This window comes from Molossus molossus, unplaced genomic scaffold, assembly GCF_014108415.1.
Source record: "Molossus molossus isolate mMolMol1 unplaced genomic scaffold, mMolMol1.p scaffold_m16_p_19, whole genome shotgun sequence".
Classification (NCBI taxonomy): domain Eukaryota; kingdom Metazoa; phylum Chordata; class Mammalia; order Chiroptera; family Molossidae; genus Molossus; species Molossus molossus.
In genome coordinates this window covers 17387360-17414586 of record NW_023425354.1, presented here as the reverse complement: position 1 = coordinate 17414586, position 27227 = coordinate 17387360, and the positions used below count along the sequence as shown (strand labels likewise).

At 38.9% G+C, this 27227-nt stretch overlaps 1 protein-coding gene across 24 annotated transcripts in view; it reads right to left on the bottom strand.

Annotated features, from left to right (window-relative positions):
• Nucleotides 1–27227, bottom strand: part of USP32 (ubiquitin specific peptidase 32) — a 160951-nt gene that overhangs the window by 109493 nt on the left and 24231 nt on the right. For 7 of the 24 annotated variants that reach the window (XM_036267902.1, XM_036267906.1, XM_036267904.1 and 4 more), the window contains exons 1-5: nucleotides 20337–20415; nucleotides 14987–15114; nucleotides 10475–10580; nucleotides 4055–4173; nucleotides 1735–1777 (exon numbers count right to left, since the gene is read on the bottom strand). In XM_036267902.1, coding sequence (XP_036123795.1) covers nucleotides 1735–1777; nucleotides 4055–4173; nucleotides 10475–10580; nucleotides 14987–15114; nucleotides 20337–20400 — 460 coding nt within the window. In that variant the 5' untranslated portion in view covers nucleotides 20401–20415. Of the gene's footprint in view, nucleotides 1–1734; nucleotides 1778–4054; nucleotides 4174–10474; nucleotides 10581–10833; nucleotides 10921–14986; nucleotides 15115–17767; nucleotides 17848–19307; nucleotides 19429–20336; nucleotides 20416–27227 lie in introns of those variants that run through there. The other 17 variants (XM_036267914.1, XM_036267918.1, XM_036267922.1 and 14 more) reach the window with 10 other exon arrangements.

The window sequence follows — 27227 nt, the reverse complement described above, 5'->3', positions numbered from 1 at the left end:
AGACACATTACTAAGAAATTACAGCAGCTAAATACAGCAAATAACTGAATCAGCTCAAATTAGTTCACTTACAGTGTTGGATTTTCATGGCCTATATGTATATAATAATTTGCATAACCTTACACATGAATATTCCAAACAACCTATCAGTCCTTTGATCTTCCCTCTTCAAAGCTCATCCTTCATAAAACCCTGACTGAGCTATTTTCTACTATAGTCTTATGATCTTTTTTTATACTAACCATTGCCCTTCCCATATATGCAATTTTAAGCACCTCCCCAACACAATTTCCTCTTATGTGCACACACCTTCCAGTTTCCCACTTCAGTGATTTGTTTTTGTTTTTGCTAATCCTCACCTGAGGATATTTTTCCATTGACTTTTTAGAGAGAGTGGAAGAGAGGGAGGGAAGGAGAGAGAAAGAAACACTGATGTGAGAGAGACACATCAATTGGTTGCCTCTCACACAGCCCCGACCAGGGCCACAGATCGAACCTACAACCCAGGTACGTGCCCTTGACCAGAATCGAACCTGCAACCCTTTGCTCCATGGGCCTACACTCTAATCACTGAGCCAAACTGGTCCAGGCCCAACTCCAGTCATTGTTTAACTCCACAGGACCTACACCAATGACTTACCCTCCATGTTGCCAAATCTAATGATGATTTCTCAGAGATCAGAGAGGTCAATTCACTTGACCTTTCAGTTTATTTAAATTAGTTAAACACTGCTTCCTCTTTTTTATCACTTGGCTTCTACGATATTATTCACTTTTGGTTCTCCTCACAGGCTATTGCTTAGGTTCCAATTTTAGATTCCTCTTCATCTTGTCAATCTCTAAACATTGGAGTACAGGACTCAGTCTTTCAATTAGTTTTCTATCTATAAGCCAACAAATCCTTTCCCCTGAACTCCAACTTATTATGACAAAAAGCATAGCTGACAACTCCACTTGAATGTCTAATATGATTCTCAAACTTAATTATGTCCTAAACCTTTAAAAAAATTTTTTTTTCTTTATAGATGTTAGAGAGAGAGAGGAAGGGAGAGGGAGAGCTAGAAACATTGATGAGAGAACATGTACTGGCCGCCTCCTGCACCCCCCTACTGGGGATCAGGCCCACAACCTGGGCATGTGCCCTGACTGGGAATGGAACCAGCAATCTCTTGGTGCGTGGGTCGACACTAAACCACTGAGCCACACCGGCCAGGCTGTCCTAAACCTTTTTTGATATTGAAGCCTCAAACCTCCCTCTCCAGTAGTCTTAGACATCTCAGTTAATGGTAACTCTTTTACTATATCAGGCCAAACAACTTAGTTAGTCTCTTCTCTTTCTGTCACAGCCCATAATAAATATAAGAAAAGATACTGTCAACTACACATTCGAAATAAATGCAGAGCCCTGGCCAGTGTTGTTCAGCAGTTAGAGCGTCAGCCTGAGTACCAGAGGGTAGCAGGTTCAATTCCCAGACAAGGGCATGTGCCTGGGTTGCAGGTTCGATCCCCAGCCCCAGTTGAGGTTGTGCAATAGGCAATCAATCAATGTGTCCCTCTCACATCAATTTCTCTGTTTCTCTCTCTCTCTTTCTCTCTCCCTCTCTCCCTTCCACTTTTTCAAAAAATCAATGGAAAAATATCCTCCGGTGAGAATTAACAAAAATTAATAAATAAAATAAAAACTTCGCATTACCTCACTGACACACCATGATATAAATGGCCATCACCTCTTACCTGGATCATTCAGATACCTCAATGGGACTCTGTTCAGACTGCCCTACACATAAAAGCCAAAATGATCACGTTTAAAAAAATAAAAATACAACTCATGTACTCCTCTGCTCAAAATCCTCTAATGCTTTCCCATCTCACTAAGGGTGAAAGTCAAAGAACTGACACTATCCTACAAGATCGTATATAATACTCCTGATCCATTCTATCCAACCCCCAATCTCTGTAACCTCATTTCCTACTACACCATTGGTCACTCCATTCCAGCTAAATCGGCCTCTTTGTTGCTGCTTAGACATGTCAAGCACACTTCTCTTTGTGGAAAATGCTTCTCCCAGATATCTGGTTTTACTCTCACTTCCTTTAAATTCTCTGTTCAAATGTCACTTTATCTGGCAAACCTTTCCTAACTATTCTATACAAAACACTAACACTTAGTCACCGCCTCCCTATCACCACCTATCCTCCTTATTCTATTTTATTTTTTCCTATTGCACTAATTATCATCTAATATATGTACCTGCTTTTTTTTTCTAGAGAACCTCATTTAATTCCCATCTATAAATTTATGTATTAAAATCTATTTCTTTAAGTTTCTTTTTTTTAATGCTTTTTTTCTTTATTGATTTTAGAGAGAGAGGAAGGGAGAGATAGAGAGAGACAGAAACATCAATAAGAAAGAACACTGACTGGCCGCCTCCTGCATGTCCTCCATTGGGTATCTGGCCCACAACCTGGGCATGTGTCCTGACCGGAAATCAAACTGGCAACCTCATGGTGCATGGGTCGATGCTCAACCACTGAGCCACACCAGCTGAGCTAAATCTTATTAAAATTTTTAAAATACATACATTTTCCCCCAAAATGAGCACAGTATTAACACATTAGACATCTCTGGAAATCCAATTAATCAAGCCTGAAAATATAAGATTACCTTTTTTCTGATCAGCAAATTTTGTTATTGGAGGAGGTAAAAAATAGCTAATCTGCCCTGGCCAGTTTGGCTCAGCGGTTAGAGCATCGATCTGCGGTCCTGAGAGACCCGGGTTCGGTTCCCGCTAAGGGCACGTACCTCAGTTGCAGTTTGTCCCCGGCCCTGGTCGGTTGTGCGGGTGGCAACCAGTCGATGTGTCCCTTCACGTCGATGTTTCTCTCTCTCTCTCTGTTCCTCTCTCTCTCCCTCCCACTCTACCTGAACAAAAAAAAATGGAAAAATATCCTCGGGTGAGGATAAAAAAATAAAAATAAAAAAATAAAAATATTCAATACTATCACGCAACTTCCAGTCAATATATCAGAAGCAAAAATGCAAGAGGCCAATCCTTTGCACCAAATACACAGAAATACTAAGTAAAATGTAACACCATAACCACTACCAAAAACTGCACAGCCAAGCTCAAAAGCAAGAAAGAGAAATCTCCAAGTGCTATCAACACAGAGGAAGCTCAAAGCCAGAGTGGTAAACAGCTAAAGCCAGAGAGTCCAAAGAGATATTAGAACCAGGTGTATGCATATGGCTGCAGTATTGACAATCAATGCCTATATAGTTAGGAAGGTGACTAAACTAAACTGAATAAAAACTCCCTCAATAAAGCCAAGAGCAGTGAAGGATTGTCATATCTGTGAAAAAAAAATAGATCAAAGAGCCACCCTTAAGAAATCATACAGCACTGAGTGCTGCAGGGAAGGTTCAGAAACTTCTAAAAGGGTTTCACTCTACCATCTCTAGGGACTTTCCCCGTATTAACAGACCTCTGAAAAGAAAAAAGAAAATTTTCTCCGTGAAAGACACATATTTTCTAATGTTTAACTTTTATACAGTGAAAATAGAAAAATTATGAAAAGATAAAAAATTACTAATTTTTTAAACCCAAATATTTCACAATGCAAATCAACTAAGTGATAAAATAAAAATAAAATAGGCCTTGACAGGTCATAGAGGTACCAGAATGGCTCAAGGCAAACAAGGAATATGCCTTTATGTCCATGATGAAAAGCAATGGCACTACAATGTGAGCAATGCTCAGGTTCCTGCAGGATCACCTGTGAAAGCATGTGTGTGTTGGTGTGAGAGTGTGGGAGTATGTTTCATTATACCATAAATACAGACAGCTGCCTTTGCAGTAGAACTGGATTGTAGATTCACAAATATAGAAGTAATAAGTGCTGTGGACTTTTAAGCATAAAACATGGTTGAAACATCAACTGTTAAATACAAAAATGTCAAGAATATGCTGCACATAAACATTTATTCATCATAGCTAAATTCATTATACAACTAAGAGTCAATAGGTAGGGATAAAATGTAAATCTTTAAATATACCTCTGAGAAACACTTCCTGAGTGTATCTGGGACTTTACCATCCACCACATGGAGCATTCTTTCCATTTCTTCCCGTGTAACATAGTTTCCAGACTCACTTGCAAAAAGACTAAAAATATCTAGGAGAAAGGGAAAATAAATTAATCTTATCATAGATCAAATATACCCTGGTGGAAGTAGGGAGGAAAGAGACAGGTAACAATTACTGAGTTATTCCTAGTGCCAAGCACTTTATAAACACATATACGTTTGTTTACTTATTCCTTTAAAAAAATACCAGCAATGCAAATTAAAATAACAATGTGATATCTTTACAAACATACCAAATTTGCAAAAATGTTCAGGTGTGGCCCTGGCTGGTTTGGTTCAGTGGTTAGAGCGTTGGCCTGCGGACCAAAGAGTCTAGAGTTCAATTCTGGTCACTTTGCAGGCCAGAAAGGAGTGGTAAGAAATAGTAAAAGTGATGAAAAGCAAAGACCTACAACCAATATTACTCTATCTTGCAAAGTTATCATTTAGAATCAATGGCCATACAAAGAGTTTCCCAGATAAGAAAAAGCTAAAGGAGTTAATCACCACCAAACCAGTATTACATGAAATGTTCACAGGTCTTCTTGAAGAAGATAAAAAAATATGAACAATAAAATGGCAATAAATATATATCTATCAACAACTGAATCTGCAAAAAAAATGAGCAAGCAGAACAGAAACAGACTCATAGATACAGAGAACTTTTTGTTGGTTGCCAGATGGGAGGGGAGTTAGGTGAAAAAGATGAAGGGATTAGGAAGTACAAATTGGTTGTTAGACTGATGAACCTCAAAGGGAAGGGGATTAGGTGGGGTGGGAAAAGAGAAACCAAAGAACTTATATGCATATATGCATAACCAATAGACCCAGACAATAGTGTGGGTAAAGCAGGAGGGAGGAAGGACTAAGGAGGAGGGGGTCAAGGGAGGAAAAAAGAGGGACATTTGTAATACATTCAACAATAAAGTTAAGTTAAATATATATATATATATTTTTAATTCAGGGAAAATGCAAACTGCAAAATAATTTGTGTAGTATACCATTTATTTTCATTTTTTTCCCCTTTATTAATTTGAGAGAGAGAGGATGGGAGAGGGAGAGAGAGATAGAAACGTAGATTAGAGAAAAAATCAATTGGTCGCCTCCTGCATGCCCCACATGGGCATGTGCCCACAACCTGGGCATGTGCCCTGACCAGGAATTGAACTGGCAACCTCTTGGTGCATGGGTCAACGCTCAACCACTGAGCCACACCAGCCAGCCTACCGTTTATTTTAAAACTTTAAAATCTATGCCCTGGCTGGTTTGGCTCAGCAGTTAGAGCATTGGTCCTCGAACCAAAGAGTCACGGATTCCATTCTGGTCAAAGGCACATAGCTCAGTTGATGTGTCTCTCTCACATCGATGTTTCTCTCTCTCTCTCATTCCCTCTCTCTCTTCCCTCCTCCCCAATCCATCTGAGGATAAGTGGAAAAAAACATCTTCAAATGATGATTTAAAAAAAATAAAGGTGCTGTAGGCCCAAAAAGTGTGGCTCAGCGGATTGAGCAGCATTCCATGCACCAAGAGGTCACAGGTTCAATTCTGGTCAGGGCACATGCCCAGGTTGCAGGCTCAGTCCCCAGTAGGGGGCATTCAGGAGGCAGCTGACAGATGTTTCTCTCTCATCAATGTTTCTATATCTCTCTCCTTCTCCCTTCCTCTCTCTCCAAAAACTGATAAAAGTATAATTAAGCCCTGGCCAGTTTGGCTCAGCAGTTGGAGCATCAGCCTGCAGACCAGAGAGTTCCGGGTTCAGTTCCCACTAGGGGCATGTACCAAAAAATAAATAAATAATTTAAAAAATAAAAAGTGCTGTAGGCCCTGGCCAGATAATTCAGTTGATTAGAGCACTATTCTGATACACCAAAGTTGCGGGTTTGATCCCCAGTCAAGGCACATACAAGAAGCAAACAATGAACACATCAGTAAGTGGAACAAGTCGGTGTTTCTCTTTCTGTCTAAAAATCAATAAAAAAGATTTAAAAGTTTAAATACTGTGCCCTGGCTGGTTTGGCTCAGTGGGTGGAATGAGGCCCAAGGGCCAAATAGTCCCAGGTTCGATTCCGGTCAAGGGCACATGGTTCCATCCCTGGCCCTGGTCGGGGTCAGTCAGGAGGCAACCAATCAATGTGTCTCTCTCATATTAATGTTTCTTTATCTGTCTCCCTTTCTCTCCCTCCCTTCCTCCCTCCCATTCTATCAGAAGATAAATGGAAAAATATCCTTGGGTTAGAATTTTTTTTAAAAGTTTAAAATCTGCAAAAGAGTTAAAGATATGTTTAAGGATATATAAAAATGGTATACATGTATAAGAAATGAAACATCACCAAAATCATGAGAATAATAACCTCTGTGAAGAGAAGAATGGAAATGGGACCATGGAGTGATACAAAGAGAGAACTTTGCCTTGGCTATAATATTTTATTTAAAAACTAGATCTGGGACAAATATAATATAATATTAAGAAATAATAGCCCGGTGATGTGGCTCAGTGGATTGAGCGTTGTCCCACAGACTGAGAGGTCCCGGTTCGATTCCTGGTCAGGGCATGTGCCCTGGGTTTCAAGTTCGATCCCAGGATGGGGCATGCCAGGAGGAAGCTGACAGATCAGTGGTTCTCAAGCTGTGGGTTGTGACCCCTTTGGGGGTCAAACGACATATTTCCAATGGTCTTAGGAACCGAGACACCGCTCCTCTATCCGTCTCCAGGTGGGTCCGCCCACATGCAGATACGCCCACATACAACATGAGGAACTATATTAAAGGGTTGCAGCCTTAGGAAGGTTGGGAACCACTGAGATAGATGTTTCTCTTTCACATCAATGTTTCTATTTTTCTCTCTAAAAAATCAATAAAAATATATTTAATAAAAAAGAAATAATAAAGCTGGGTAGAGGTATATATATTTTATATATATATGCTTGAAATACTGCTATTATGGGTTGATCTACATCCCCAAATAAGGTATGTTGAAATCCTAACCTCTGGGTACCTGTGAATGTGTACCTTACTTGGAAAGGGAGATCACAGAAAGATAGAAGAGACATTCCATCCCTCTAAAGGCCCAGTGGGTTCCACTGTCTGCCTTCCTGTGTCCCAAAGCCGATTCCCTTAGGGCAGTGATTTTCAAACTTTTTCATCTCATGGCACACATAAACTAATCACTAAAATTCTGTGACACGCCAGAAAATATATTATATGTTTTGCCAATCTGACAAAAAAATAGGTATAATTTTTATTCATTCACACCAGACAGCTATTGTTGTATTGGCTGTTGTTATTTTTTCATTTGACAATCTAAGGGAAAAGAGGTCAATGCCCCTGACTAAATAGTCAGGTATTACATGTTTAAAAATTCTTGCAGCACCTGGGTTGAAAATTGCCGCCTTAGAGGGAATATATATTACTAGAGGGCTCCAACCATCTGTTATGGGTTGAATTGTGGCCCCCCAGAGATAATGAAGTCCTAACTCCGGTACCTATGAATGTGACTTTGGAATAGGGTCTTTATGAAGGTAATCAACTTAAGATGAGGTCATTAGGATGGACTCTAATCCAGTATGACGGATTATAGGATGAGAAGACATGGTTAGAAGAAAGCCATGTGATGAGATAGGCAGATTAAGGTAATGCAGCTGTAAACCAAGGAACACCAAAGATGGATGGCCACCCCCAGAAGTTGGGAAGAAGAAAGGATTCTTCCCTACACATTTCAGAGGGAGTAAGGCCCTGCTAAGATCTTAATTTTGGACTTCTAACCTCCAGAAGTGTGAGATATTAAACTTCTGTTGTTTTAAGCCACCTAGTTCATGATATTTTTGTTACATAACTCTAGGAAACTAATGAAATTGTATAATAAAAATGAAAAAAATTTTCAAATAATATGTTTGTGTTTATGACTCAAAAATTTTTAATTACTGGCTGCCTGGATCCAGAGTATAGGTTTGCTGATAGTGGGATACTACTGACAGAACTAGGATCATAGTTAAATTCAATATATAAAATTGGGTTTATGGATATATTCATTATCTTGATTGTCATAATGTGAGTATAATCTCAAAAGATATAAAAATGTACGCTTTATACATGTGGATTTTATTCAGTGTCAATTAAACCTGAATGAAACTGTAGAAAAGGAAATAAAGGCATATCCTAGGAAACACAGATGGACAATGATCAATTAAAGTTATCTTCCTTTTCATATTAAGGGGATAAATGATGCCTTCTCATTATAATATTTGCTTGCTTAGTGGGATTTAAAGGTCATGGATGAGGTGCCATCCCCTTCTGGGCTTACATAATTCACCTAGTAAAATTAATTTCTGGAATTAAAGTAAAACCATTACAAAGAATTAAACCTTTTACCAAGAATCCACATAAACATTATCAAGTAAATGAACATTTGTTTCTATTTGTGAAGTAAAGCAAGAATAGACTGCTAAAAATCTATGCCATCAGAATTTTTAAAATAAAACCTTTGAGATATAATGCACATTTCTTAAAATTCACCCTTTAAAGGTATACAATTCAGTGTAATCTTCATTACTATTTAATTCCAGAACATTTTTATCCCAAAAAGAAACCCCATATTTATTAGCAGTCACTCTCCATTTCCCTCTCCCCCACCCTCTGGCAACCACTACTCTACTTTCTGGCTCTATGAATTTGTCTAATCTAGACATTTTAAATAAATGAAATCATATAATATATGACCTAATTTGACTGGCATGTATCATTTAACATAGTATTTTCGGGTTCAACCATGTTGTAGCATGTATCAGTACTTTACTTCTTTTTTATTGTTGAGTAATATTTTATTGCATGAAAATAGCACATTTTTGTTTACTGTAGTTGATGAACATTAGGGTTGCTTTCATTTGTGACTATTATGAACAATGCTGCTATGAACATTCATGTACATTTTTTTGTTAATGAATACAGGTTTGAACCATGCAGCTCCACCTATACACAGATTTTTTTTTTTCTTCAATAAATGCTTGTATTGTTTTTTGATCCACAGAGGACCGACTATACGCACTGATCTATGCCATTTTATATAGGCAGACTTCAGCATTTGTGGGTTTTGGTATCTGCAGGGGGTCCTGAAACCAATCCCTCCCAGATACTAATGGAAAACTAAGTTTTAAATGGGTCAGAAGTTATATGTGAATTTTCAACTGCACAGGGGTTGGTGCCCCTAATCACTGCATTGTTCCAGGGTTAAATATGTTACCAATTTTCTTAGGTATATAATTAGGAGTGGAATTGCTGGATCATGTAACAACTCAATTAAAAAATTTTTTAAATTGGTTTTGAGAGAGAGAGGCAGAGAAAGAGAGAGAAACATTGATATGAGAGTGAAACATTGATGTGAGAGTGAAACACTGATCGACGGCCTCCCGCATGCCCCCTACTGGGAATCAAGTCCAAATCCTGGGCATGTGCTCTGACTGAGAATCCAACTGGCAACCTTTAGGTGCACAGAGCAACGCCCAACCAAGCCACACTGGTCAGGGCAATAACTCAATTTTTAACAAAAGTTTGAAGAATTGCCAGTTTTTTCAAATGGCTGTCCTATTTTATACTTCCAACAGCAATGTAGGGATTGCACTTTTCCCACATCCTCACTAACACTAATATTGTTTCTTTTTTATTTTAGTATGAATTAATGTCTCATTGTAATTTTAATTTGCATTCCCCTAAAAACTAATTATGTTGAGCATTCTTTGAAGTGCTTATTGGACACTTGTTTATCTTCTTTGAAAAAATGTCCATTCAGGATAAAAAAGCTGTGGTACATATACACAATGGAGTACTATGCAGCGGTAAGAAAGAAAGATCTCTTATCCTTTGAGACGACATGGAGGGACCTGGAAAGTATTATCCTAAGTGAAAGAAGCCAAGCAGAAAAAGACAGATACCACATGATCTCACTTATATACGGAATATAATGAACATAACAGTCTGAGGAATACAGTAGACCCAGACACATGGAAGTAGGGCACAGACTGACATCCCTCAGAAGAGGGGATGGGGGGTGGGGGGGTGGGAAGAGATAAACCACAGAACTTATATGCATGTATGCATGACCAATGGACATGGACAACTAAGCCGGGGACAGGGTGGAGGGGGGTGGGGGTGGGGGGTGCCAATGGGGTAAAAAGGTAAAATATCTGAAACAAAAAAATAAATAAAAATTCATTAAAAAATAAATAAATAAATAAAATAAAATAAAATAAAAAAAGAAAAAATGTCCATTCAAATCCCTTGCCTGTCATCAGAAATCTGAGGTAAAATAATTCTGCACACACATCTATACTATCATTTTGAGATACTAAAAGTACTTACATTTTGCTTTCTCTTCATCTCTGCCTCTTGTAAGAAGAACAAGTCCAACTATTAAATTATTGAAGTGCAGTCCCTTTGATGTACCACCAAAAGAACAGTAAATCACCTAGGAGAAAATGATAAAGCCAATCTTAGATGCTCCAGTTGGCAAAGAATTTGAGGCTGATAACACCTTAAACAAATCTTGTCTCTATCACCAAAGTCCCTATAAACTTTAGTGAAATAATAAGTTTCTCCCTCTTCTTCCTCTTTAACACCTAGTTAATGCACTGAGCCAAGAATATACTATACCTTTTCTCAAGTATATGTATCACTGGCTCACACACTGAATATTTATTCTTTCTCTTTGGAGTCCTTACCAAGGTCCAGGAAGATAAAGGTCCTTTTCCTCAACAGCCCCAATAATGTGATAAGGATTTTATGTGATACAGAACTTCCTTCAACTTCTGTAAAAGGTATACACATCATTTTGATTTGAAAGACTGACATTCTCTAATTGAACCATGCAAAAAATTCATTTCTTTAATATGACCTTTTCACCTTTCTTTCCTTTTGATTCAAACTGGCCTCATCCAGCACCCTGACTTACCTGCCACCTTCTCCCTTGCAAGTTCACTGCCTTAATCATTAAGCACTTAGGACAATGAGATTCTAGTCAGCATCAAAGCCTCTCAGAACAAAGGTCTATTGACCACAGAGACAGAGTTTCAATCAAACTAGAGATAACATCTAGGCCTCAGTTGTGTTCAGCTCCAAATTGATCCCACCAACCACATCCTTTGAAACCAGACAAAGTGATGCCATGGGTAACATCAGGACCAGATGCAATTATCAACTACCCCCTGCCTTGATGCCAGCCAAACAGTAGAGACCACAACTCTAACTTCCTTAGTTACCATGATTAATGATTTTCCCCCTATATAACCAAACCATCCCCTAGAAGCCATCGGGGAGCCAGGTCTTTGAGCATTTAGCTCATCAGGGACTCTAGGTGTGGGCCACCTCATCAAGTAATAAATCCTTATTTATTTTGTTGCAAACTCCTGTTGGCGTCTTATTGGGCTTTGATGGGTACAGGCAAATGGACCCCTTTCGTCTGGTAATAAATGTTCAGAAATACAATGGCAATTATATTACTATATATAAATGTATCAAATTAACATGTTTTTACATTTAGTTATACGTCAAATATATTCAATTAAAAAGATAAGAAAATCCCTGGCCAGTGTGGCTCAGTTGGTTGAGCATTTCTGTGCACCAAGAAGTCACAGGTTTGCATTGTGGGCTCAATCCCCAGTAGGGAGTGTGCAGAAGGCAGCTGATGGATGTTTATCTCTCCCTCTCCCTTCCTCTCTCTCTAAAAATAAATAAATATCATATATTTTTTTAAGGAAAGAAAATATAGCCCTGGTCGGTTTTGTTCAGCGGTTGGAGTGTCAGCCGGCAGACCAGAGAGTCCTGGGTTCAGTTCCCGGTAGGGGCACGTACCAAGAAAAAAAAAAAAAGAAAATACAAAGAGATTCCAAAAGACATTTTTTAAACTCTTACAAATAGGTATTATAGTAATCAGAAGAAGAAAAGCTGTAAGTGTGATATTGTAACATAATAAGAAATAAATATTTGATCTTCCTCTAGGTTCCTGACACAAGAGCTTCTAAAACTCTTGGAATTTCCTGATATTGGTGAAAGGAATACCTTTTGTTATCCATAAGCCGCTTTCAACCATACCTAAGTGTATGCTAATGAGATGACTCTTGGGCCCTTTGGGATCTTTATAAAGCTTCAGAATAGGAGCAAGTAGGCAGAGAAACTAACAATATAATCAGAGGGTTGTAACTTTCAGACCTACTCCCAAATCTCTAGTAAGGAGATAGGGCTGGAGATTAAGTCAATTACCAATGGCCAATGATTTAATAAACCACACCTATGTAATGGAGATTCCACAAAAAAATAAAAATTTTAAAAATCTAAACTATGGGATTTGGAGAGTTTCTGGGTTGGTGAACACATCAAGGTACTCAAAGAGTGGAGTACCCAAAGAGGACATGGAAGTTCTGTACACCATTCCTCTCCTACCTCCAACCTCCATTCCAATACCTTGTCCAATACATCCCTTTCCATTTCCACTATTCCATAATAAATAAACTGGCAATAGTAACTAAAGTGCCTGCCTGAGTTCTGTGAGCCATTCTAACAAAGTATCGAACCTGAGGAGGAGGTCATGGGAAGCCTCAATCTATAGCCAACTGGTTAGAAGTATGGGAGGTCCAAAACCTGCATCTGGCATCTTGAAATGGGGTCTGTACTAACTCAAAGTAGTCAGTATCAGAATTGAACTGATTGGTAGGACACCCAGTTGGTGTCCAGGGAATCGGAGAACTGATATGAGATAAAAATTCATATATTTGGTGTCAGTAGTACTATGTAGTAGCTATTTTTTTAATTTTATCCTCACCCGAGGACATTTTTCCATTTTTTGTTCAGACAGAGTGGGAGGGAGGGAGGGAGGGAGTGAGAGGGAGGGAGGGAGGGAGGGAGAGAGAGAGAGAGAGAGAGAGAGAGAGAGAAACATCGACGTGAAAGGGACACATCGAGTGGCTGCCACCCGCACACACAACCCAACCAGGGCCGGGGACAAACTGCAACCGAGGTATACGCCCTTAGCAGGAACCGAACCCAGGCCTCTCTGGACCTCAGGCCAATGCTCTAACCACTGAGCCAAACCGGCCAAAACTTTTGACTTTTTTAATTCATCAATCTTTTGCACTAAGATTCCAAAATTACCTTTTCTTACTCATCAAAGATATATGTTACTACTTACACTATAAAGAAAAGGACTGATTAACTAGGGAATAAAGTTCTCTCTCCACCTACAATTGGCAACTTAAGTAGTTCCTGGGGCTTTTCTTAGAGAGACATTGACATTAAAGTAATGCCATTGTGTCTCAAAACATTAATTTCAGAATCCCACCAAGAGTAAGTAACCCTCTTCACCAGATGTAAGGCCCAAGCTCTCTATAAGATTTTAAAAAAGGTCTCACAAAGGCCATATGCAGTGGAATGATTACTTTCTTAAGCTTTGCAACTACATATAATCACTTTGTTTATAAATTCCATCATTTAACTTGATTTCCCTGCAGTAGAATACAAATCCTATTCTATGAGTCTACCTAACCACTAAAACTAAATTCAAGATTCAAAACTGCCTGCCCAAACCTATACTTCCATTTTATTTAAGATGTACCATTTCCCCTTAGGCAAACTGCATTCTGCACATGTGAATTATACTCATAAATTCTCTCCCTTTCCCAAATACATAGTAAAGCTGATGAAGTCTATCTACTGACCTGACTATCTTTAAAAGATACTTAAAATAGCCCTGGCTGGTTTGGCTTAGCAGTTAGTGTGTTGGCCCATAAGAGTTGCAGGTCTGATACCCAGTCAAGGACACTTACCTGGGTTGCAGGTTCCATCCCTGGCCCCAGTCTGGGTCGTGCAGGAGACAGCCAATCGATGTGTCTCTCATATCAATGTTACTCTCTTTCTTTCTCTCTCTCTCTCTCTCTCTCTCTCTCTCTCTCTCTCTCTCTCTCTCCTTCCCTTCCACTCTATCTAAAAATCAATGGAAAAGTGTCCTCGGGTGAGGATTAACAAAAAAATAAATAAATAAAACATAATCCCAACATAAAGACTTGTCAAAGTGATGAAGTTCTTTTGTTTTGTTTTTTATCCTCACCCAAGGACATTTTTGCATTTATCTTCAGAAAGAGTGGGAGGAAGAGATGGGGAAAAGGGAGAGATGAACATCGAAGTGAGAGAGACACATCGAGTAGTTGCCACCCACACAACCCCAACCAAGGCAGGGACAAACTACAGCCAAGAGGTATATGCCCTTTGCGGGAACCGAACCCGGGATTCTCTGGGTCACAGGCCGACAACCACTGAGCCAAACTGGCCAGGGCCAGAGTGATCAAGTTTATAAGAATAAGAAGCCAGCCCTGGCCGGTTTGCCTCAGTGGTTAGAGCATCGGCCTGGGGTCCGGAGAGACCCGGGTCAGTTCCCACTAAAGGCACGTACCTTTGGTTGCAGTTTGTCCCCAGCCCTGGTTGGTTGTGCAGGTGGCAACCAATCGATGTGTCCCTTTCACATCAATGTTTCTCTCTCTCTTTCCCTCTCACTCTATCTGAACAAAAAATAGAAAAAAAAATGTCCTCGAGTGAGGATAAAAAAAAAAAAGAATAAGAAGCCAGCCATACTAATGGTTTCATGATTATAATCAGTGGCTATTAAAGCTCAGAAGTACAAAAGAGGCAGAATTGCAGCTCTGCAGTACTTCTATTTGGCCTCTAAGAACACAGCCACATTGACATCTAAAACAAGACCTACTTACCTACATAGAAAGAAAAACAAAGCAGGGCGGGAGAGGTTACATTTGTTAAGATCACCAGGCCCCTCAAACTTCAGGCTGGTGGATAACTATCTCAAAGGAAAACCCAGAACACAGAGATTACCTCAGCAACTTTTGGAGGCACTCCATCCCCAAGCACTTCCCTGATGAAACAGTGCTGGCCCATGTAATATGAGAGTCCACAGGTCCTCTTGAAGGCATCTTTCAGTCGTTTCAGCTCTACATCTGTAACTACAATTCAGAAATAGAAGATGGATAAGAAACTAGAAGAGAAAAGACGTCTATCAAATCTTCATTTTATTCAATCCAGTTCCTAATAAAGTTTGGCAAATATTACTTCTCTTTCCAGATAAGTAAAACAAACCCAAAGATACTTAGTCATAATTCTAATATTTTCTAATGTAATCTAGTAAATAAATATGAAAATTCTTGATCCACTATCTTCAAACAACAGAACATTATGCATACATTTCAAGCAGGGGTAAGGAAGAGGCAACAAGTATTTCAAATTAGCAGGTAAATTAAATGGCATTAGATTCTGTTTTCGGCAGCAATGCACTCATTTCCTTTGAGTTAAAAAGTATATCATTTGGTTCAGCCGGTGTGACTCAGTGGCTGAGCGTCGACCCATGCATCAAGAGGTTGTCGGTTCAATTTCAGATTGGGGCACATGCCCAGGCTGTGGGCTCAATAGCCAGTGGGGGGTTGTGCAGGAGGCAGCCAACTGATGTTCTCTCTCATTGATGTTTCTATCTCTCTCTCCCTTTTTCCTTCCTTTCTAAAAATCAATACAGAAAAATTATTTTTTTAAATTATATTATTTGTACTTCTTAAGCATGTACCCATCCATGTGGAAGATAGCCCCAAGTTTAACTTAGATTTTTGTCATCGTTTACAGAGAAAGTAATCCATACACAATGATTCTAACAACCTAAAATTTTTAGATACCCACTATCAAAAAATAACTACTGAGCCATTACTTTCTTTTAGGCATTGAAGACTTTTTCTCATTGAATAGAACAATCTCTGTCTACAAAGACAGAAAAATAAACACCCTTAATGCTAGGCAGTCAGTACAATGATCACAATGGAGACAGAAATGATACTGTTAGCCCATGCTGGAAGAAAAAGAAGACTTCTGGACAAAAATGATTACATAAAACTTTAAAGGCTAATCCAAGCAACAGGACTAGGGCATGCCAGGCAGCGATTAACAGTTTGTTTCAAAGTAAAATGATGTACAGACAGAGATTATGTAGAATTGTATATTACTATAACTAAATAAACAAGGCAGGGAGTAGTAAATGATAAACCTAGAGAGGTAGTCATTGACCAAGATTATGCTCTGTCAGCCCTGGCCGGTTTGGTTTAGCAGTTAGAGCATTGGCCTGCAGTCCCAAGAGACCCAGGTTCCATTCCCACTAAGGGTGTGTACCTCGGTCGCAGTTTGTCCCCAGTCCTGGTTGGGTCGTGTGGGTGGCAGCTACTCAATGTGTCCCTTTCACATCAATATTTCTTTCTCTCTCTCTCTCTCTCTCTCTCTCTCTCTCACTCCCACTCCCACTCCCCCTCACCCACTCTGTCTGAACAAAAAAATGAAAAAATGTCCTCAGGTGAGGATTAAAAAAAAAAACTCCAGGCAGATAGGAAATAGGACAAAAATAAAATTTATTCTACCAGTAGTGTAGAGAACTGAACAAGCCTGGAAGAAAAAAAGCAGACTGCTACTTCAAGAGGGAAAAAAAAGGAGAAGCTAAATCTGGGAAATATCTAGAAAGAAAAGTCAGCAGAACTTGGACCCTGAATGACAGTGAAAGCAATCTAGAGTAATACTCAGGATTCTATCATGAGAAACTTGAAAGATGGCATTATCATGTAGAAAGGGAATATAAGAAAACAAGTATGTGATGAAGAAAAGGTGATAAATTCTGGTAAGGACACATCAAATATGAGGAAGCTTGGGGAGATTCATTAGGTTTTTACAATAATGAGTGTAAAGCTTAGGAAATTAGGAAAGGTTTAATGGGAGTCATCAGCATATAGGTGGCACTTAACATGACTAAGAAGCACAAGACAAAGACAAAACTAAGAGATCTCCCATCCAAGTACTAACCAGGCCCGACCCTGCTTAGCTTCCGAGATCAGACGAGATCGGGCGCGTTCAGGGTGGTATGGCCGTAGACTAAGAGATCAATTTTACAGTGCATGCAGAGGAAAAGAAAATACTTAATGAATGTTGATAGGAATAGTTAGAACAGGAAAAACATGAGTGTGATCTCCAAACAAGAGGAAGAAGGGACTGGTCTACAGTCTGAAGTAAGGCACAAAAGACCAGCAAGATAAAGACTGAAGCCCTGGCTGGTTTTCAGTGGTTAGAGCATCAGCCCGTGGACCAATTACTAGTGGGTTCAATTCCAGTCAAGGACAGGTACCTGGTTTGCAGTTTGCCCGCCACCCTGGTCAGGGTCCTGTGGGAGGCAACCAGTTGATGTGTCCCTCTCACATGGATGTTTTTCTCTCTTTCTCCTTTTCTCTCCCTCTCTCCCACTCTATCTGAAGATAAAACAGAAAAGTATCCTTGGGTGAGGATTAAAAATATAAAAGACTAAAGAGTGTCTGGCACATAGATTATCTATCATCTAATAAGTGTCAGTGATAGGGAGGAAAAGTTCATGTGTTCAACAACATGTTGAGCAATGATATACGATAAGAGCTAATGCTTGAATAAGCAGCTAAAGTGTGAAACTAGATGCTTACTTAATTCATTAAATATGGGACTCATTAACATTCCCTATATATATATATTTTTTTTTTTTCATTAGAACACAGAAGTGAAAAACAACAAAACTCATCGAATAAATTACAATAATAGAGAAGAAATTACTTCAGCTACTGGAATATCTATTTCTTCAAGATGCCTAATTTTCATTAATGGCTTTATTAACAAATTAGGATGCTCACAGTCTAGTGGAGGAGACAAGAAAATCAATCACTGGGGTATGTAAAATAATAATCACACACACTGTTGATTATAAATTATTTGAAAAACTGTTTGGTAATATGTTTTTAAAAAGCAATTTATTACAAGAAAATGTACAACAAGCTTTTTAAAGTATTTATAAGAAGGAATGTCCTTCAAGAAAAGGAAAGATTGACTGCAAAACTAATTCAGAGATGGCAAGGCTGCCACTCCCACCATAGGCCCAGGAGGCAGGGCTGGTTTCAAAAGGTGTGTCTCTTTGGTTCTAGGATAGGGGACCAGGATGCCACTACACAGTGCCTCAAGAGCAAGGCCATGGCCCAGTGCCTAGGGGCATGGCTGCCCCACAGAGTCATGGGGGTACACTGCCTCCCCAGTGGGCCTGAAGGGCAGTGCACCGAACCACAGAGGATTGATTATTCTTGAGACTTAACATCTAATGGAATTTGATTTGCTAAATTTGGGGCTTGCTTGGGACCTGTCACCTCTTTCTTCTTTCCGTTTTCTCCCTTTTAGAATGAGAATGACTATCCTATTCTGTCTCACCATTATATTTTGGAAGCACATTAACTTGACTGGTTTCACAGGTTCAGATAGAGAGGAATTTTGCCTCAGGATAAATGTATCTCCTGTCTCACCCCTATCTGGATTCAGATGATAGACTATGGACTTCAGAACTGATGCTGGAATGAATTAAGAGTTTGGGGGCTGTTGGGACATAATGAATATATTTTTGACGCAAGGAGAACATTCATTTTGGGGGGTCAGGGGCAATGTTATATATAGACTGAATGTACATGTCTCTCAAAATTCCTATGTTGAAACCCTAACGCCCAGTGCTGACTGTATTTACAGTTGCAAAGTAATTAAGGTTAAATGAGGTCATAGGGGTGAAGTCCTGAGTGGATGAGATTAGCATCCTTATAAGAAGAAACACCAGCCCTGGCAGGTTTGGCTCAGCAGTTAGAGCGTCGGCCTGTGGTCCAGAGAGACCCAGTTCGGTTCCCGGTAAGGGCATGTACCTCGGTTGCAGTTTGTCCCCGGCCCTGGTTGGGTTGTGCGGTGGCAGCCATTTCTATGTGTCCCTTTCACGTCGATGTTTCTCTCTCTCTCTCTTCCTCTCTCTCCCTCCGACTCTATCTGAACAAAAAACGAAAAAATGTCCTCGGATGAGGATAAAAAAATAAATAAATAAATAAATAAATAAATAATAGGAAGCAAGCAATTAGCTAAAATAAAGAAGAAGAAGAAGAAGAAGAAGAAGAAGAAGAAGAAGAAGAAGAAGAAGAAGCAGCAGCAGCAGCAGCAGCAACACCAGAGAACTTAAAAAAGTATTCTCTTGCTCTGCCTTTAGGCATACAGAGAAAAGGCTACTTGAGGGCACAGAGATCAGGTGGCTATCTGCAAGCCAAGAAGAGAATCACCACCAAAAACCAAATCCTACCAGAACCTTGATCTTGGACTTTTCAGGTTCCAGAACTGTGAAAACATTAATTTCTGTTTTTTAAGCCACCCACTCTTTGGTATTTTCTTATAGCAGCCTGAGCAAACTAATCCAATTTCTATAGTACAGATAATAAACAGGCCAAATCCTCCTTGCCAATGTAGAGAAGCTTTTTAAAATGGCTTCTGCAGGGTCCTATGAAGAGATTAGAATTTATAATCCTTGCAGGGAAAATAAAAGTAAAGTATCTTTGGAAAATATACTCCAAGACCCCACAGCAGATGCTTAAAACTATGGATAGTGTGAAAGCCATATATACTGGCTTTTCCCATACATACGTACCTATGATAAAATTCAAATTATAAATTAGGCACAGTAAGAGTTAACAACAATAATGAAAAGGAACAATTATTAAAATATACTGTAATAAAATCTATATGAATGGGTACCTCCCCTCAAAAAAAAAAAAAAAAATGTTATTGTAACTGCATATACATCGTGGATAACCTAGACAAAAGTAAACCTTTTTATAGACCTTTATATAGACTACCCACCATCATTTGCCCAGCTAGAATTTATGGTCAGATCACCCTGTGAGGTTACTTTCAGTCAGATTTATGGCAAAGCCCCTTTTTCATCCACTCTCTCATAGAGCAAAGGCAGTTATCATACATTCAGATTTTTTGCCGAAAAATAGGAGTTGCTATTTAAACAGTTTGGTTCCAAAGGCATAAATGAGGCAGACAAACACTAGGAAACATGCTTTTCACTGCCAAAGTAGGGCAAGAATTTCCAAACACAGAAGCAAAGCATCAGATGTAGTAAATACATCACAACAGTATTAATTTATAAATGTGCTTGGTGCAACTGATCTAAAGCGAATCTACCTACTAAAAGTCTGTCTCGCAGGCAACCTATAGCAAAGGCTACTACAAAGCCACTTCAGGAAGATAATAAAGGGCATCCTAGATGGAACATCTCAGACAAGAGACAGCCTACAGTCACCAAGTCTTTTTTGCCACTACTGACCTTGTTGAGAACAAAACCCCAGCAGAGTTTCAGAATGTATGTATCTAATGTTAAATGGTGTCATAAGAGTTTTTTCTCTGCTAAGAAGGGGCAAATCAAAGTGGAAGGGTTAAACTCTTACACATACTTGTAATCTTAAATCAAGGGGCACAAAATTAGAAATTCTTAAACTAATATCTGTTCTATAAACTAGACTCTCTTATCTTCCTTTAAAGCATGTATTAGAACAGAGAGCCAGCTGAAAAATAGAAAAAAAAAAAGACAATAAGGATTTCATGAGAGAAAACATTGGAAAATGTGTTCAATTTCATTAGTAATCAAGGAAATACAAATTAAAACCACGATGAAATATTACCACAACTATTAAAGTGGCTAAAATTAAAAGGCTAAGAACACCAAATGTTGCCAAGGATATAGAGAAACTGAAACTCTTATTCATTGCTTATGGGAATATAAAATAGTATATCCACTTTGGGAAAAGACTTAGCCATTTCTTTTTTTTCTTTTTTCCTTTTTAGAGAGAAAGAAACATCCATGTTAGAGAGAAATATCAATTGGCTGTCTCCTGCACACCCCCTACTGGCGATTGAGCCTGCAACCTGGGTGTGTGCCCTGACTGGAAATAGAACTGGGACCTCTCAGTCCATGGGACAACGCTCCATCCACTGAGCCCCACACCGGCTGGGTTAGCAGTTTCTTATTAAGTTAAACAAATACATTTTCTATAACCTAGCAATTTCACTTTTAAGGTATTTGTCCAAGAGAAATGAAAAATATATGATCCCAAAAGACTTTTTCAAAATATTCACAGTAACTTCATTGATAATAGCCAAAAACTGGAAATGACCCAAATGTCCAAGCACAAGGGAAAAAAAAAATGTAGTACAAATATCTGACTTACTGACAACTCACCAGTTCCTTACAAATGGACAAAAAATCCCTAAGGATACACTTATCCTTCAGTGCGTCTAACAGTAGTTGATAGACTCTGAGGCAACATCTAAAAAGGGTTACTGGCCTAGTAGGGAAGGGTATTCCATATCTACAAACATAAGGATTTATATACATTTTTAAACAACTTCAAACAACTTTTTCAATTTTATTGTGCTTCATCTAGTATTCCCACAGTATTACTCCTACTACTTTTTGTGTGTGCAAACATATATTTCAGCTAATCGAAGACTTAAATCTCTAAAAGCCACCTCCCTATGAATCTAATCATCATTTATAACATTGTTTCTATAGAGAAATAAATCTACAGAGTACTTTAGCCCCGGCCAGTTTGGCTCAGCAGTTAGAGCGTCAGCCTGCGGACCAGAGAGTCCCGGGTTCAGTTCCCACTAAGGGCACGTACCTTGGTTGCGGTTTGTCCCCAGCCCGGGTTGGGGTCATGTGGGTGGCAACCACTCGATGTGTCTCTCTCATGTTGATGTTTCTCTCTCTGTCTTCTTCCCTTCTCCCCCCGCTCTATCTTAAGATAAATGCAAAAATGTCCTTGGGTGAGGACAAAAAAAAAATTAATTTAAAAAAATAAATAAATCTACAGAGTACTTTAAGATTAGGCTTATCCTGAAGTCAAGGGTCTCTTCAATAAATGGTGTTGGAAAAATTGGACAGCTACTTGCAAAAAAATGAAGCTAGAATACCAACTTACACCATACACGAGAATAAACTCAAAATGGATAAAAGACTTAAATGTAACTCATGAATCAATAAAAATCTAGAAGAAAATGTAGGCAACAAAATCTCAGACATCATACACAGCAGAATTGTCACTGATACAACATCTAAGGCAAGAGAAACAAAGGAAAAAATGAACACATGGGACTACATCAAACTCAAAAGCTGCTGCACAGCAAAAGAAACAACCATCAAAACGAAAAGGGATCCCACCATATGGGAGACCATAATCACCAATGATGCATCAGATAAGGGGTTAATTTCCAAAATATATAGAGTGCTCATACAACTCAACAAAAGGAAGACAAAGAACCCAATTAAAAAATGGGCAGAGGACCTAAATAGACACCTCTCCAAAAAGGACATACAAATGGCCAAGAGACATATGAAGAAATGCTCAACATCACTAATCATCAGAGAGATGCAAATTAAAACAACTATGAGGTATCACCTCACACTTGTCAGAATAGCCGCCATCAACAAATCATCAAACAGTAAGTGCTGGCCAGGGTGTGGAGAAAAGGGGACACTAGTACACTGCTGGTGGGAATGCAGACTGGTGCAGCCACTGTGGAAAACACTATGGTGTTACCTCAAGAAGTTAAAAATTGAACTTCTATTTGACCCAGTGATCCCACTTCTAGGAATATACCCTAAGAAACCTGAAACGCCAATCAGAAAGAATGTATGTATCTCAATGTTCATAGCAGCACTATTTACAATAGCTATGATCTGGAAACAATCCAAGTGTCCATCAGTAGATGGGTGGATTAAAAAGCTGTGGTACATGTACACAATAGAATACTATGCAGCTGTAAGAAAGAAAGATCTCTTATCCTTTGATATGGCATGGAAGGACCTGGAGAATATTATGCTAACCGAAACAAGCCAAGCAGAGAAAGACAAATATCACATGATCTCACTTATTTGTGGAATATAATAAACTAAACAAACTGCTGAACAAAATTAACCCAGAGACACAGAAGTGGGGTACAGACTGACAAGTCTCAGAGGAGGGGAGGTTTGGGGGAAGGGAAGAGAGAAACCACAAAGTTTACATGCATGTATGCATGACCAGAGAACATGGACAACAAAATGGGAGATGGGGCAGGGGGGAAGGGAAGGGGGGTGTCAATGGGGGAAAATGAGAAACATCTGTAACAAAAACAAATAAATAAAAAATTTAAAAAAAAACAAACTAGGCTTATGCTTAGATTTAAAAAAAAAAAAAAGTGTTCCAATGGATTGGTTAATCCAGTATGTTTCTCTAACCCCACTCAATTTGTGCTACTAAATCATTCAATAGCACAAATCTAAACTTTGATAGCGAACTAGTCTACCAAAATGACATTTTCACAAATCCCTTTAAGCATTCACAATACGTTGTTTTGACTCTAAACTAAAACAAAGTAATATAGCTTTTGAAGGTAATGCCAAAAATAACCATTCCTCCAAAGTTTCTAATATACCTACCAAAGAGAAAAACAATGATAACATTTAAACAGTTAACATTAAATGTAGAATACGGCCGGTGTGGCTCACTGGTTGAGCATCAGCCCGCGGACCAGAGTCGCAGGTTCAATTCCAGTCAAGGGCACATACCTTGGTTGCGTTTCCTCCCCAGCTCTGGTTGGGGCAGTGCAGGAGGCAACCAGTCGATGTGTCTCTCTCACATCGATGTTTCTCTCTCTCTCCCTCCCACTCTATCTGAAGTTAAGCAGAAAAATATCCTTCAGTGAGGATTAACCAAAAAATAAAATAAATACAACCTACACTACATTCGATGATATAATTGTGTATCTCCCCTCTGCTCTTTGAGAACAAAGAAATGATCTTATTTAATCTGTATCCCAATACCTACAAAGAACCTTAAATATTACTGATGCTTGCCCTTGCTGGTTTGGCTCAGCAGTTAGAGCGTCAGCCTGCAGTCCAGAGAGACCCAGGTTCGGTTCCCACTAAGGGCACATACCTTGGTTGCAGTTTGTCCCCGGCCCTGGTTGGGTCGTGCAGGAGGCAGCCACTCAATGTGTCCCTTTCATATTGATGTTTCTATCTCTCTGTCTCTTCCTCTGCTTCCCTCCCACTCTATCTGAACAAAAAATGGAAAAATGTCCTCGGGTGAGGATATAAAAAAAAAAAGTATTACTAATGCTCAATACATTTTTGGATAAAGATATTTTTTAAATGATCAAATAAATGTCCTATCTATTCTCTCATTCACAGCCTTCCACTTATTTCTGGACCATAGCATCTAGAACAATACCTGACTCACAGTAAGAGCTCAATAAAAATGTTTTTTTCATTATCCTATACCTGTTTGTTATCACTAAATATCTCCTCCTCACATCCTTCCTTAGCCTAAGATCCAATTTGGAATCAGGTTTATTTACTTATTTAAAATGTTTTTATTATTTTTTTTTAGAGAGGGAGTGATAGAAACATCAATGCAAGAGAGAAACATTGATTGGCTGCCTCCTGCATGCCCCCTACTGGGGATCGAGCCCACAACATAGGCATGCGCCCTGACTGGGAATCCAACAGGGACCTCTCAGTCCACGTAATGATACTCAATCCACTGAGCCACACCAGCTGGGTGGAATCAAGTTTTTAGTAACCTACTAAATGAAACCCAAGTAGGAAATATGGTATGGTAATCCTAAAAGTGCTGGAAATAGCCCTGGCCTGTTTGGCTTAGTAGTTGAGCGTTGGCCTGCAGACCAGAGACTCCTGGGTTCGGTTCCCACTCGGGGCACGTATCACAAAAATAAATAAATAAAAGTGCTGGAATAAGTATAATTTAGACATGTACCTGCCCACAGGCGGAAAATCAGATAATGACTTTCTCAAAATCTCTTACCTTTTTCTTCTCTGGACCACAGGCTGATGCTCTAACCACTGAGCAAACCGGCCAGGGCTCTTACCTTTTTCTTTATCACTAAAAACAAATACCTTGTACAAAAATTAAGTACTTATACATTTACGTAGCATGTTTTTGCCTCCAATGACAAGTGATAAATTTTAGAAAATAATCACATAGTATCAAATGAGGCAGCTAAGATATAAACTGTATATAACACAGTCTAACTCTAAAGTTCCTTGAAAAAAAAAATTTTTTTTATCAAATACCTCATGCCAGGCTCTATTCTAGGTATTTTAGAACTATTATTTCATTTAATCCTTATAACTATCCTACAGAGTAGATACTGTTATTATTCCCATTTTACATATGAGGAAGTTAAAGCACAAATTTATATTGCTTGCCCAAGGTCACACAGTTAATGAGTGGCAGAGGCAGGATTTGTACCCGAGTCAGGTTCCGAGTCCATATTCTTACTCTCTGTTATGCTTTTAAAAAGGTATTTGAGCCCTGGAAGGTGTAGCTCAGAGGTTAGAGTGTCGACCATGCACTGATGGGTCTTGGGTTCAATTCCCATGGAAGGGCATATCCTGGGTTGCAGGTTCAATCCCTGGCCCAGTCGGGGTACATGAGGGGGGCAACAAATGTGTCTCTCTCACATCGATGTTTCTTTCTCTCTCTCTCTCTCTTTCTCTCTCTCTCTCTCTCCTTCTCTCCCCCTTCCACTCTCTCTAAAAAAGCAATGGAAAAAACATATTCAAATAAGGATTAACAACAACAACAAAAAAAAAAACCTAGAAATTTTTATGGTGAGGTCAAGTTAGTGTACTTTACCATTGCTGGTAGCATGATACATAGGTAAAATCCTTTTGTAAAGTAATATAACAATACTTAAGAAGAGCCAGAAATGTTCATATCCTTTGATCATGTGGCTCATTCCTAGGAATTTCACTTATTTTTAAAATTGATTTGAGAGAAACATCAATCAGTTGCCTCCCACATGTGCCCCCACCAGATACTGAACCCAAAACTTGGGAATGTGCCCTGACCAGGGAATCAAACCCACCACCTTCTGGTGTATTCTAGACACACTCCAACCAACTGAGCCACATTGGCCAGGGCAGAATTTCATTTAAAGAAATAATTTAAGAGCATTATTAAAGATAGTAATATAAGCTTCATAGGAACATGCAAACTTATTTGTGAGATATAAAAATTATACACAATACATACACAAAAAAAAAAGTGGTAACATTGACTAGTACTTTTTTTAATTAGTGGAGATAATGTTTTAATTAGTTTTTTTATTACACAAGTAAAAAATAAATGCATTCTTCTTTCTTTCTTTATTTATTTTTAATCCTCACCTGAGGACATTTTTCCATCTTTTGTACAGATAGAGTGGGAGGGAGAGAGAGAAAAAGAGAGAGAGAGAAACATCGATGTGAAAGGGACACATCGAGTGGCTGCCACCCGCACGACCAACCAGGGCCGGGGACAAATTGCAACCGAAGTACGTACCCTTAGCGGGAACCGAACCCGGGTCTCTCCGGACCGCAGGCCGACGCTCTAACCGCTGAGCCAAACTGGCCAGGGCTGCATTCTTCTTTTAAATTCAAACAGTACATACAGATAAGGCTAAAGACATCACCACTACCCAAAACAAACAAACAAAGACATTACCACTACCAAATCCTGGTCTCTTCCTTTCTCTAGTCCTGATCCCTCGCCCCCAAGAAATAATCAATATTTGGCCTGTCTCTCGTCTTCAGATCTTCTTTCATGCTTTTATAAAAAATATTCATAGAAACTTATAGTAGCATCATATTATATTATACATATCATAATGCAACTTATTACATATAAATCTAGGTCAAGCCTTTATGTACTGCATTAAGCATTCCATTATATAACAATACTAGATTATCTAGCTATTCACTTATTGTGGGATATTTAAGCTGTTTCTCCTTTTTTTCTTCATAAAACAGTTGCCACAAAAAATCATTTGCATGACTCTTTGGAAGGAAAAAATATATGTGTGTGTGTGAGCACTAAGTCATTCACATTTTTTAGTTGAATAAATATTGCCAAACTTCCAAGTGGCTCTACCAATTTACATTCCCACATTGTGCTTTTCTTAGCCTTTTCTTCACTATTGTTCAGTTTCTATAATTCAAACAAAAAAATTTTTTTTTAATGTTTACATTTCCAAATACATGTTTTTTTCTTAGAGAGGAAAGAGAGAGAAACATTGATTTGTTGTTCCACCTATTTATGCATTAATTGGTTGGTTCTTGTATGTGTCCTGATCTGAGTTCTAACCTGAAACCTTGGTGAATTGGGATAACACT